Raw genomic sequence first — 14,272 nt, forward strand, 5'->3', positions numbered from 1 at the left:
CTGACCTTTCGAGGACGGAACTGCGTTGCTGACAACCCGAGCGTTGCTCCGCCAAGCTGGGGCGTGCCAGGTAAGCAATTGCCCTGCCTTCTTGACCTGCCATGGTTTGGCGTGCTTAGTAGTTCCTGGAAAGTATGCCTGGCTTCATGGTGAGAACTGAGAAGGCTGTGCCGTGGACTCATTGTGATTGTTGAATTCAACATGTATACTACGAAGTAGGATATTTCTGATCCGGTAACATGTGGTGCTGGTTCCATTTGAGTAGAAGGGGATAAATGAAAAAAAGATGGGGAAGCTGGTGGTTCAGAACTAAACTCTTGGGTGCTTCAGAGACCACAGGAGTAATATGTGCACATAAGGAGCAGCGTGATACAACATGTACAGCAGAGATGTGCAGCCTAGCAGAGGGAGTAGTAGATACATAAGTGGTTAAAATCAGGATCAATAGCCTGACATATTTATGGTTTGAAACCATGGAAGTAACGTAGCACTTCCTTCACCACAGCTCGCAAGTCTTTAGCATGGCCATGAAGCATGCAAAATATCAGTGAGCAATCGAGTCTTCTGACCTCGTAGTTGTTTGCATAATCAATTCTTTTGCTGGCTATTTTTTTGCCCCTTCCCTATTTCCTCCATTGCTAGCTTTCCTGCACTCAGCATGTCTCCTCATATTCTGTCTTTTAGGTTCTTGTTTTCTTCTTGTGCTACGGTGCTACATGTAAGGAGGAGGAAATTGAAGCTACTTCCATCGCCATATTTCCTGTCCAGCACTAGTTCTGCTCCTATCTCTTCTGTACCGGAAGGTTATTTTCGATTGGTCCTGTTTGCAGGCCCTAGTGAACAAGTATTATTACCAACTGATTCTCATTCAACTACCCCTCATAGCACCAGTAACAATGAAAACCGAAACAAGGGAAGGAGGAGAAGCGGGAGAAAGAGGAAGGAGACAGCAAATCAAGAAAGGGAGTGTGTGCCATCTGCAGAGGAAGTGTTCACTAGAATAGGTGCACTCTATGAAAGTGGTGACCCCCTTGGGCGGAAGGAGCTGGGCCGGTGTGTGGTGCAATGGCTAAAGCTGGGCATGCACTCAATGGCCTCCGCATTTGCTTCCACAGAAGTGCAGAATGATGGAGCAGCATTCTCAATGGAGGCGTCATTTGAAGGCAACCTGGGGTTTATAAATCTGGCACAGCCTTACCTCGCTGCCACTCCCATGCCCAAGGGGCAGGAAGCTCTCTGCCTCAAAGCGTCCACCCACTACCCCACCCTCTTTGATCACTTCCAACGGGAACTCCGTGATGTTCTATTGAAACAGCAAAATCAGGGCCTTATTTCTGATTGGCGTTCCACACAATCCTGGATGATTCTGAAAGAATTGCCTAACTCGTCCCAGCATCGGAAAGGTACCCGCAAACCTAAATCTCCAGCTATGCACAGTACCCTTGGGGTAAGCCTCGACAAGACAAGGTTGATGCAGACAAAAATTGATGACTTTGTCAAGAAAATGTCTGACCTTCTACACATTGAGCGAGATGCAGAGCTGGAGTTCACCCAGGAAGAGTTGAATGCCACCCCAAAAACGGATAGTCGGTTGAAGCAGCCACTCAAACCAGTTGAATACTTGGTGAACCATGGTCAGGCAGAACAAGAGCAGTGTGACACTGTTTGCAATTTGAATGTTATCAGTAGCTCAAATGGTTAGTGTGCCTGCTCCTTGTTATGTTGTTTTATCGTTTAGTAATTGCATAGGGCCATGATGTTGTCCAAAGGAGTGTTTCCCTTTTTGGTTACAATGAAGTAAGGTATTATTTTGAAAGTCTACATGTACTTAAGCATGCAGATACAGATAAAGAATGCATATTTAGGCTTAAAAAATTCTGCGACTTGAAATTTTGCTAATGAAGAAAACCATGTCGTCTTGTTCTATTAATAAGACAATGCTCAACTTGTTTCATATCATATTATGTGCAGGGTTGGGAGGCTTGCGTTTGGTTCTATTTAGAGTGGAAGGCACCCATAAACTACCTCCATCCACACTCTCTCCTGGGAACATGGTTTGTGTGAGGACATGCAATAACCGGGGTGAGGTTGGTGCCTCTTGTATGCAAGGATTTGTACATAATCTTGGCGAGGATGGTTTCAGTATTACTGTTGCTTTCAAATCTCGTGGTGGTGATCCTACCTTCTCCAAATTTTCTGGTAAAAGTGTGCGGATTGATAGGATACAAGCGTTGGCTGATGGACTCACATATGAGGTAATGCAATGTTGCTCATGCACCTGATAGTATTCTGTGGCAAATATAGTTTGTGAGGAAATATGCAACTTGTATTTCCATGAGGCCATAGCCCAGTATACACACACGCAAAGGTGTGATAAATATGCCGAAAACACGTCATATCACTATATACACCTCTAACATAATTACTAGCCATATCATACATATGCAATAATTTAACGCAACACCTATAATTTCTGATATCAGTATCACATACATGTTCAGGTGTTTGCCATATCCATGCCTGTCGGTGTGGAGGGCTAGAAACTACTACATGGTATACCATATAGATGATGACATAAGATGACTGTATCAACATATGGGCAACATTCATGCGTTTGCCATTTCCATGAGGCCTAGGGCCATCGTTGGACCCACGCATTGTTGTGTTAGATGGGTACTTACTTGGGGAAGATGTGGTAAGTCTAAATAGGAAACTCTTAGATCCACCCCTGACCTAGGATTCCTTTGCTTAGTCGTGCTGAAGTCGTAGACTTGAAGACCAAGAAGTTGCAGGTGTAATAAAGGACCTGAATCGCAAAATACTGACCAGATGGTCTAGTTTTTGCCAAATGCTTACCAGTGTGGCAGTGTTTTCAGTTTATTGGACCTTAATCGTAAAGTCAGGTTTTACTACATGGTTCAGAAGTTTAGCTCATTCATTTATTCTAATGATTTGGCAGCGCAATTGTGAAGCACTGATGCTTCTGCAGAGGAAAGGTCTGCAGAAAACAAATGCTTCCATTGGGGCAGTAGCCACTTTGTTCGGGGACAAGGAAGACATGAAGATGCTGGAGAATAATAATATGGCTGATTGGGGTGAATCAGCAATGCCTGTTGATGGTTTATTGGAGAAGTACAACTATGATTTTGATGCCTCGCAGTCACATGCTATTGCACTAGGCTTGAACAAGAAAAGGCCTATCGTAGTTATCCAAGGGCCTCCTGGTACAGGCAAGACTGGTTTGCTTAGCAATCTCATTAGATGTGCTGTCCAACAGCGTGAACGTGTTCTTGTAACAGCTCCAAGCAATGCAGCAGTCGATAACATGGTGGAGAAGTTGTCAGGTACAGGGCTTAACATTGTACGGGTTGGAAATCCCTCTAGGATATCTCCATCTGTTTCATCAAAATCCTTGGGGGAGATTGTGAAGAGGAGTCTCGAGAAGTTCACACAAGAGTTTCAGATGAAAAAATCCAACTTAAGAAAGGACTTAAATCATTGCATACAGGACGATTCCTTAGCTGCAGGAATACGTCAACGACTAAAAAAACTTGGTAAGAACTTCAGAAAGAAGGAAAATGAAACAATCAAGGAGATACTTTCAAATGCTGAGGTTGTTCTCTCAACTAATATAGGGGCAGCCGACCCACTTATCAAGGGTATTGGTTTCTTTGACCTCGTCATTATAGATGAAGCTGGACAAGCAATTGAACCCTCATGCTGGATCCCTATACTACAGGGAAAGCGATGCATTCTTGCTGGTGATCAGCACCAGCTTGCACCTGTAATATTATCCAGAGAGGCTATGGAAGGTGGGCTAGGAATATCTTTACTGCAGAGGGCTTCATCATTGCACGATGGGCTACTGACTACACAGTTAACAATGCAATACAGAATGCATGAATCAATAGCCAGTTGGGCATCGAACGAGATGTATTCTGGGTTGCTCAAATCCTCACCATCAGTCGCTTCTCGCCTTCTTGTTGACTATCCATTTATCCAGGTATAGTTGCTCTGCTCCTCTAGCTGTGAACCTATAACCAAGTTTCTTACACAAAGATATTGATCTTTCTGCTCGTATATGTTCTGCCCCACTGTGTGCCATGCCACAAGTTGCCACCCTCATAAGAAATTGCATTGCCTTGTTTTGTACTACATTTCCTTCTAGTTTCAATCTTCTAGCTGGTCAATATGCTTGTGAACTTCATGGCAGAGGATTCATTGTAGGTTTTCACTTGTTCAAGACAATTGTGGAAATCTGCATAGCATGTGACTCTGCATGTACACATCTATATATAAGATGGGGAGTAGTGGAAATGACGGTCAGGTTAAGCGTTGAATTAACTTGAAACTGCTGTTTTTTTTTATCTTTCTTTTAAGAATCGTGCAAGACAGCACACTGAAATACTAACAAGAAAACTACTCTGAAATTATTATTTTTAAGAATCGTGCATGTACATATCTTTAAAAAAATCTATATATAAGATGCCTTTTGTTATTGTGAAGGGGGCGGACGAATCCGAAATACAGCACACGTAAAACTAACAAGAAATTCCCTCAGCAACCTGTTACAGCTCACTGAAATACAGCGAAGGGGCATTGTATAATAGATATAAGTTTAGTTAGCTTGCGTGATACTCCGTTAGTTGGTTATACATATTACATGTGTTAGAAATAAATTTCATTAGAGAGATTGTTTATCAAATGTCAAGTCTTCCCTATAATAGGGGATATCAGGTATCCTTTACTAATGAAGCAAGGGTAATGTTTTTTAGTCTTCTCCCCCAAAAGCTCCCAAAAGAACAGAGCTATAAAGCCTCCTTCCTAGAATGCAATTCATTTGGAATTATTACTAATCCTGCTACCATTGCAATTTTTGTTTGACTCTGTATTTCAAGGTCGCTTAAATTCTTTGTAAGTGGTGAAAAATTATCTTGGCTTGTTTCAGGAAACTTGGATAACTCGGTGTGCGTTGCTTTTACTTGATACTCGTATGCCATATGGAAGTTTAAATATCGACTGCGAGGAGCATCTAGATTTTGCTGGTACAGGATCATTTTATAACAACGGTGAGGCAGATATAGTTGTGCAGCATGTACTCAATCTTGTACTATGCGGTATGTGCCAGTGTTCCTTCAATCCGCTTCCAATAATATACTGCTGCCCTATTTTTATATTTTAACTTCTGCATATTTCTTTATTTACTATTTTTGGTAGTACACTGCTTCACATAAAAATAGTAGATAAGAAGTTCATTAATAAAAGTTCCAAGAATTTGTCCTGTGCATATACTATACAATGCTTTTATTTAACTTCAAACCGTTCTGAACTGGCCAAGAACCGGACCAGACCGCCTAAACCTAAGCCCTTTTATGATTCTGAGGCCGACGGGTGGGACCTGCAGTCGTTGTTAGCCGAGCTGATAGCCAAATTAGGGGTTTTCTGATACAGTTTAGTTCAAGAGTTTGCGGCAGCTGGTAGGGATGTAAACCAGTTTGTGGCAGTACCTAATATCTCACTCTCACGAGGTGCCGCACGGATGGGGCGGACGCCATCTTATCCAAATCAATAGTTGTAGCTAACATGATCTTATTCAATCTAGTTGTAAAAATGGAAATTAATGATGTAAACAAAATAACTTACATCTTCGGTATTTACTACGGCATATTAGTAATAGTATCTTTTTTCTATATTAATTGCAAGTTGTGCAGATAGCTTGGCCTTAGATGAGGCCTTCATTTCTGATTCAGGACAATCCAGCATTTCTTTCATCCATTGAACCATTTCATCACTATAGTTATTGGTGCTTAAAGAATCTTGATTGTCATGACAGCTGAAAGCAATCTGTTGCAGGGGTCTCTCCAACTGCCATTGCAGTTCAATCTCCTTACATTGCGCAGGTACAACTGCTAAGAGATACACTAGAAGAGTATCCAGAGGCTTATGGGGTTGAGGTTTCAACCATAGATAGTTTCCAGGGGAGAGAGGCAGACGCAGTGGTCATATCAATGGTAAAAAAAAGCAGCTTTGTTTTCTTTTCTTTCTGATTCGTTAAGGTGACATTGTTGCTCTCGAACTTTTATAAATTATATGTAAATAAATAATAATACACTCCTTTGCTTATTCCAACTTGAGGATATATATTGAAGGCTAAAAGGATGTTTGTTTGTCAATCCTGCCAGGTTCGGTCGAACTCCTTGGGAGCCGTAGGATTCCTTGGTGACAGCAGGCGCATGAATGTAGCCATTACTAGGGCACGGCGGCATGTCGTGCTTGTGTGTGATAGTTCTACTATTTGTAACAATGCTTTCCTGGCCAGACTCCTTCGCCATATCCGTCTCAATGGCCAAGTAAGACATGTTGAACCTGGTTCCTATGGAGGTGATTCTGGTCTTGGTTTCAGCCCCCCTGCCTTGCCCTCCATCAGTTAGTGCTCCGCTCACTTGCCAAGAAAAATATTATGCTTCAGTGTTCTGTTTCTGCAAGCATATATGTAACCGCGGTACAATGGTTCTGAGACTGGCAGTTTGTTGGTTCTCAAATGTCTCGATTCGCTCTCCTGAAATCCTGAATGACCTGTGTGGCTTACCAACTTGAGTTCGGTGCCCTGGGTTCATACAACTATATTGCCTACCCGACGATTGGCAATTTTTGCCTGTACATATAAATGTTGCATAATTGGAATATTCTGTTACAAAGATGTACACTAACATGAAATTAGTAAATAACTTATTTTGCATGGTCAGTTTTTTTTTCATATTAATATTGCTGCAACAATTTCTTCTGTTAATTCAAATACGTTGCTGCAGTAGTTGTCAAGTGCTAAAGGAAATTAGTAGTATTCATTTTCCTTTGCTAATTCCAATTTACTTTTACTAATTTGTTGCCTTTATTTGATGAGCATATCTTCACTACATTCCTTTTTTGAGGCCATGCAAAAAGGCACTGCATGTATTCCTTATGTTACTCCCTCGGTCCCATATTAAGTGAATCAAATTTATCTAAATATGGATGTATTAATGCTTAAAAAGCATCTAAATACATGTAATAAAAAAATCACTTAATATGGGACGGAGGGGTACTGAACATAAGAAGTTCTAGCCTTGTCCTAACTAAATTAAGCTTTTTAAAGTTTGACCAGGTTATAGAAAAATGTATTAACATCTACAGTATCAAATAAGTGTAGTACGAAAATATATATCACAATAGATTTAATGAAACTAATCTATAGTCATAATGTTGATAACTTTTTTCATAAAATTGGTGGAAGTTTAGAAAGTTTGATTCAAGACAAAGTTAGAACTTCCAAAAATTTCTTTGCGTTGATCAGCAACAACATGTATTGGAGAGGAGACTGATACCGAGATCGAGTTCATGGCATTTCGCCTTACCTCGTGTCCGTCATGCATATATAAACTTATGCATGACATACCACTACTCTATCAATGTGTTATGTACACCGGATAAACAAGTTGTACATGCTTTTTTTTTACAACACAGAGTAGTATTTTTAGGGAACAAACTGTACAGGCTTATGAGCGTTGAGAAAGTAAAGACAGCAAAAGACACGCGATAGAAAACACTTTCCTGTCCCATATTAACTGACAAATTTATTCAAATATTAATATATCTATACATAAAAAATGTTTAGATACATGTAATAGAAAGTCACGTGGGACGGATAAACATTAAAAGAAAACGAGAAGAAAATCCGATCAATGGATCCGTCGTCGTCGGACGCCAGACAGGAATCGTTTCCCTAAATTTTGTCGCTTTACTTCTTGGGTGCTGCCCTGTGCGACCTTATCCACAAAGGCTAGCCAGCAGCAGAAGGGCTGATGCTGATGCGGCCGGATAGCGCCGGCAACAGTAGACGGGGACGGGTCGGCGGCATCCAGCTCACACGCGCACCAACCACGTCATGCCGCCCCTCCTTTAGTCCTTTCTCCTCCCGGGACCCACACCACGTGTCGCTCCCTCCTACGCCGCCAGCCAGGGTGCTGCTGCTCGTGCGCCGCTGCCGACTGACGATTCTGCCACCACTCAAACCGAAAGTGGCTCACGGCCGGCCAGGGGTAAATTGGTAAAATCTTCTTCGCCGGCTCTAATCCAGATCCAGTTGGCACGTGCTCCAAGTAAACGACGAGGAGATCTAATCCTGCTTTCTCCTCCTCGCCCCGAGATATTTATTTCGCTCCTCATCCGCTTCCTCGCTTGCTTCTTCAACCAGCTCTCTCGCTCTCCCTGCCGTACGAACATCCACCTGACCAAAATATTCTCTCTCTCTCTCGACTCTCGCCGTCGTCCTCCTCGATCAGCCCCATCCCTCTCTCCTGCCTCCTGGACTAGCTAGGAACCCGCGAGACCTGAAGCGCCGCCCGCCTGCCGGCCTGCTCAGAGGGATGGTTCACTTGCCGCACATGGGCAAGCCGCGGCGCGGGGTGAAGAAGGAGGTGGTGGACGACGCGGACGACGCAGCCGCGGGGGCCGAGGCGTCGCCGTTCCAGAAGAGGTCACGCCTCGCGCAACTGCAGCAGCAGCCGCAGGTGGGGTTTCCTGATTCCTCCTTGTTTTTTGCTTCACTTGGGAAGCAGATAATTTGTTTTCAAGTAATTTAGAAGGTGATAATCCATTTTTTATTTTTGTTGTGGCTATTAGAGATGAACAAGACGGAATTCTGGAATCTAATGATTCTATGATCCACAATCACCTGAAACTTTAGTATTAGTCAACGCTTGTTATAATCCCATCTAATCATACCAGACTCCTAGTTACAGAAATTCGCATCCTAAAAATCACCCTGTTACAGTCTTATACTCCGTAGATATGAATGGTTACAAGTATATCATAGAAAGTCCACATAAGTGAGATAATACAAATTGCATTTGTGAATCGAAGGTAATTGTTAATATCTTGTTTTACTCTTCTTTATTTAATTCGTTGTGTTTCACGGCATGTCATGCAGCAATGGACCTCTTGTGGCGCCAGTGTGTCCAATCAGCAGTCATCACAGCATGATTTCCTCGAAGAGCCTAGCCCACTCGGCCTGCGGCTTAAGAAAAGCCCCTCTCTGGTGGATTTGATCCAAATGAAGCTTCTGCAGGCCGGTAAGGCCAAAGAATCCCTCCACTGTGGCACTGCTAGTGCATCGGAGAAATTGAAAGCTTCCAATTTCCCTGGTTCTATTCTAAGAATTGGATCTTGGGAGGTCAGTAGCTTCTTCATGTGCTCATTCATGTTTCTGCATTGCACATAGAATAGCATTCAGTGGTCCCCAAGTGATGCATCTTCCTATGATTGACTAGTTGTAACAGTAGTCATCTTTGCTCATGACAAGAACCCCATATTGCGCACTCTTGTGTACTACAAATTAAATGCTAAAACAGTTGACTAGTTATAAGTGCAGACATGAGACATCTAATTGTGATAACAGTCCCTTGTTGCTTCTATTGTTGACATTCAGGTTGAGCCATTGTCTCTACCTCTGTTTTATTACTGTTAGCTAGTGTTATTTGTGAAGTTCTGGTGGTCTGTTCAATGTAAGTATCACATGCAAGGTTATGAAGGTAGTAGTTGGTTTCATGATAAGGGTGACCTTTGGTTTCCGGTTGCCATGGTGGCAACGCTAGCGACCTAGGGCATTAACTTTAGGGGTTCGAGCCTGATCTCCATGACTTGAGTTTATTGATAGATCAAAGTACAAATATAAAAGGATAAATATATAATACAAGTCAATCTATGGAAATGGCGTTGCATTTGAAGACTCAACGGCAGTAAAATGAATAAACAACCGAAGTCCAAATATTGATAGCGTCATGCAAGTATCGAGTCTGGAAATCATGTCACATCAGGCTGAAGATGGATAGATAGAAGCATGGTGCTAATTTACCCGGTTGTCTTTGTCATGTGTGACTGACTGTGGGGCTCTATTCTCTGTGATACTGCTTTTATGTTTTGGGTGCCCGATGCTTCCTTTCTCGTACCTTCCAAACAAGCTCTCCTCATTGTTTATGATGGAGTTCTTGTTGAATCCGAAATAGAAGCCCAAGTGAATATGAACTACTGTTTCCAACCTCTGTGAGTGCGAGTGTTGAGCCTAGCTCATAACGGGTGTTATCTGTCAGAGAGAGAGGTCAGAATAGTGCCTATTTGAAGGGATAGATCTAGAGTAGCCAGTCAAGGAAGACCGAACAGAATTTATGGATTAGGAGACTTGGGTGAACAGTGTGTCAGTAATACAGCAAGCGTGTGCATAATATATAATTATTTAGTTTTTGTACATATTCATTACTTGCTTTGTTTATCAGTGTTTTCAACTTATTCATTTATGTTACTTTAAACATGGTGCAAGAACAGTGGGTATCGAGGTACGAAGGAGATCTGGTTGTGAAATGCTATTTTGCGAAGCACAAACTTGTGTGGGAAGTACTGGATGGCGGCCTCAAGAGCAAAATTGAGATTCAGTGGTCTGATATCTGTGCACTTAAGTTGGTCTGTTCTGAAACTGAACCTGGGATCATGGAGATTGCTGTAAGTACTTGCAAATACACCAAATTTGTAGTGCAACTTACTGCAAAATTTAATTATTTATTATGTACACAAGGAGTCACATTATATACCAATAGGAGGGTTAAAGATTTACTAGAATGTAGAAATTCCTGTCTACTTTGTCCTCTTTTGGGGTGTTTTTAGTTGTTACATATCCTTTCTGCTGCTTAATTATCTCTTTCTTGTTTTGTTCAGTTGTCTAGACAACCACTTTTCTTCAGAGAAACAAACCCACAGCCAAGGAAGCACACTTTGTGGCAGGCAACCCCTGATTTTACAGCTGGACAGGCAAGCATGCACAGGTACTAAATGTAAAGTCAAGTCTTTTGCGAGATATTTTTTCTATCTTAGAATACCCAGTGAACTTCACATTAAATAATAAATATGCTACACTTCGTCACCTGCCTTTTTTGGCACCTTGTATGACATGGCAGAGTGGATATTTCCCCTATTTATTGAGAAACCATTGTAAAACAAAATTCAGACCTTCACCACAATCAAGTACTAGTTCCTAATATGCCTGGTGCCTTAACTTCTGAAGATCATTGGTTTCAGGAGGCACTTTCTTCAGTGTGCGCCTGGAATGATGAATAAGCATGTGGAGAAGCTTGTTCACTGTGACCCACGTCTACGCTCGCTAAGACAGCAAACTGACATCAAATTGGAGAATCCTTACTTTGAATCAAGATGTTCCATATTTGAACACCCAGAGGATGTAAAGTGCCAAGATTTTGAACTTAATAAAGATGAAGATGATCATTTTGGCCCTGTAAGATTTAGGGAGCCATTATTGCCTCGTCCTGCATTGGGTAGGATAGATGCCGAAGGAAGACTGCAAGCTGGAACATCAGATGGCTTTCCTCGGCATTTCCCTGATTCAGGTGGGTTTAGCATATTATGTTGTTGAATTTATACTGTATACCTAACCGTGTTGAACTTCTTGAGTATTCCAGACACACCTGGTCTGTGGTCACTGTTCAGAAACAAATAAGTCTTTACTTCCTGTATAATCTCCAATGCAATCCAATTTGAATTTGTTTTATATGTTTCATAAATTACCACAAGGACAATTGTAACATGGCATATTTGTAAAGGACTTTGCTCACCATTTTTTTTCCTTCCAGTTACTGGCAATCAATCTACTAAACAAGATGGTGCTTCCGGCGAACCACAAACAAACATTAGCTGGAACGGTTTTAAGTTGTCAGGGATCCGACGCTCCATGTCCAAGAGTGAGCTTGCAAACCACATTGGGAACCAAATGTACAGACAAATGTATCCAGGGAACCAGCCTGCAGTTGATGGTAGCGAAGGCACATCAAGTAAGGCCTTAGACGACATAACCCGGTACCTCCTGAGCGACTCCCAGATCGTTGACAGCGGTGATGGCTCAACGGGTAAAGTAACATTCGATGAGCTGACCCGGCAACTTCTGAACGACTCCCAAATCACTGTCGCTGCTGATGAGAGGATGCTCATGTCAAGGGTTAACTCTCTGTGCTCATTGATCCACAGAGATTCAGGCACAGGACATACAAACCCTACCCTTCAGGGGGACAATGAGATGCATGAGAGAAAGCTCCAACCTTATACCCGGCCGGTTGGAGGGGACGGTGGCGATAGCTCATTGCTGTCGAGGCAACGGTCATTTGGGGATCTCCTTACGCATCTCCCACGCATCTCATCGTTTCCTCACTTCTTGTGAGTTTGATACCAAGAGGCAAATTGCATGGGGGGTAGCGCATGTAGGTTTGAGCATCCCATCGTTTCCTCACTTCTTGTGAGTTTGACATCAGGAGGCAAATTGCAGGGGGGCATGTAGGTTCGATGGACCCTTTGGGTGTACAATTTTTGCCGGGAAACACTATGTTCTGTTTGTTTTATGTACATAGACAGGTAGGATAATTGTAGGCAAGCCCTCTTGGCGCCATGTTCCCTAGGTTCTGTGATATATGTGTTGTCAATTAATGAATCAAGTGTGTATTGTATTGATGGTGATTGAGATTATATCTAAAGGAGCAGTTACAACTTTGTGTGTGTGTGTGTGTGTGAGAGAGAGAGAGACAGTTGCTATGGTGTCGACAAAACCCCAGTGCTAATGGCAGTTGCTAATGTAATTTACATGTGTTAACTTTATTTCTAACACCCCCTTTGTACAACAACGCTTCTTGAATAATACATCATCCGAGAGTTATTGTATATTCATCATTCGCTTTGAGACATCCTGTGTATATATTATCTTGAGGGAACCTCCCCCAAAAACCCTATGGAAAAATATAGTACTACCTTCAGCCGGTATTACTTGTCTCAAATTTGCCCAAATACGGATGTACCTATGTGTAAAAAGCGTCTAGATACATGTAAAATTTCGACAAGTAATTCCGGCCGGACGGAGTATGATAATTATATGTTACTGAAAACTCCTCTAAAAGCCCCGTCTCAAATTTGTCCAAATATAGATGTATCTATGTGTAAAAAGCGTCTAGATACATGTAAAATTCCGACAAGTAATTTCGGCCGGACGGAGTATGATAATTATATGTTACTGAAAACTCCTCTAAAAGCCCCGTGGGGACAATTGCGGAGAAACATGCCATATTGGAACGCCTCTAAAATCTAGTGGATTTTCTTTAATAGAAACCTATATGGGCATATATGAAAGTATAAACAAGTGTATTTATAAACCCGATGAGAAATCATTAGGGAAAACTTCAAAGAAAAATATTACATTGTGTGATCTGATGATCATTAATGGAATATAATTTGGAAGTTTACTCCCCCCTCAACTTTGCAAATCTCAAGGTTGTCTTGTACCACTATGGAAGTTGGTAAAGATAATGAAAAAAGTTTGCTAGATTTTTGCAATATTTTATTTGCAAATTGACTCCTCACATTATTGTATTTCATGAGGATAAATAAATTAGGAACAATGTGTTTGTGATATTGCTCTTAATATAACTCGTACGCATTTCAGCAATATAAGTGGTATTATCTTGATAGACAATGGTGGATGATTTTGATGAATCATATTTTTTGCGTATGATTTTGATGCATCTTAACTCCCTCCAGTCGAAATTACTTGTCGAAATATTACATGTATCTAGATGCTTTTTAAACATAGATACATCCATATTTGGGCAAATTTAAGACAAGTAATATGGGTCGGAGGGAGTACGTGATTTTGAACGTGACCAATCATTATGGGAAGCCATTAGTATCTTGTGATGCTTCAAGTAAAATAATTATTTAAGAATGATTAGCAGAAGGAGCCATTAGAGTCTATTTTGAAGACTTCATTGTAAAGGCTTCTAGTGAATCCAGCTTGTGACATGGCATTATTTGTATCTTCATTTTCCCGATCGAATTTATTAAGAGTTCTTGTGCTTTGGAGATACTACCAAGTACCAAGGATATTCCTTACCTGCGTAAAATAATAAAATCATGTGTAAGAAGATTGCTGACCTGCTTTGTAAGGAGATTGCTAACCGGCTGGGCCCAGGGCCCGCGCCACTGCTGACCACACTTGGTTGCTTCTTGCGATCACTCGTAAAGCTTAAGAGGAGACATTTTCAAGTCAACAATAATGTTATCTCCTGCTCTTTGTGTCCTTCCGGAGAGGAAGGAACTACATATAGATCATTTCTTCTAGGATTAATTCAATGTGAGTTTAGTACTCGTTGCTGGCAAAACCTTCGGTTGATCTGGCCTAGTATATCTTGTATTA

The 14,272-nt window shown here is 41.6% G+C and overlaps 2 protein-coding genes across 5 annotated transcripts; both read left to right on the top strand.

The window, feature by feature from the left end:
• The first annotated feature begins 311 nt into the window (after nucleotides 1-311).
• LOC100838511 (DNA-binding protein SMUBP-2) lies at nucleotides 312-6,745 on the top strand. 4 transcript variants are annotated; one of them, XM_024454997.1, is made up of 8 exons: nucleotides 312-547; nucleotides 685-1,697; nucleotides 1,972-2,255; nucleotides 2,960-3,554; nucleotides 3,636-4,003; nucleotides 4,949-5,117; nucleotides 5,854-6,011; nucleotides 6,183-6,745. In XM_024454997.1, the coding sequence occupies exons 1-8, from the start codon at nucleotides 522-524 to the stop codon at nucleotides 6,429-6,431; spliced, it is 2,862 nt and encodes a 953-aa protein (XP_024310765.1). In that variant the 5' UTR covers nucleotides 312-521; the 3' UTR covers nucleotides 6,432-6,745. The 4 variants fall into 4 exon arrangements, with proteins under 4 accessions (XP_024310765.1, XP_010237324.1, XP_010237325.1 ...); XM_010239022.3 differs by having other exon boundaries at nucleotides 313-547; nucleotides 2,960-4,003; XM_010239023.3 differs by lacking the exon at nucleotides 312-547 and having other exon boundaries at nucleotides 685-803; nucleotides 886-1,697; nucleotides 2,960-4,003.
• A 1,454-nt stretch (nucleotides 6,746-8,199) lies between these two features.
• LOC100845837 lies at nucleotides 8,200-12,579 on the top strand. The gene is made up of 6 exons (XM_003576962.3): nucleotides 8,200-8,546; nucleotides 8,966-9,208; nucleotides 10,357-10,530; nucleotides 10,744-10,850; nucleotides 11,104-11,429; nucleotides 11,673-12,579. The coding sequence occupies exons 1-6, from the start codon at nucleotides 8,403-8,405 to the stop codon at nucleotides 12,251-12,253; spliced, it is 1,575 nt and encodes a 524-aa protein (XP_003577010.1). The 5' UTR covers nucleotides 8,200-8,402; the 3' UTR covers nucleotides 12,254-12,579.
• Nucleotides 12,580-14,272: the final 1,693 nt, after the last annotated feature.

This window comes from Brachypodium distachyon, chromosome 4 (genome assembly GCF_000005505.3).
Source record: "Brachypodium distachyon strain Bd21 chromosome 4, Brachypodium_distachyon_v3.0, whole genome shotgun sequence".
NCBI lineage: Eukaryota > Viridiplantae > Streptophyta > Magnoliopsida > Poales > Poaceae > Brachypodium > Brachypodium distachyon.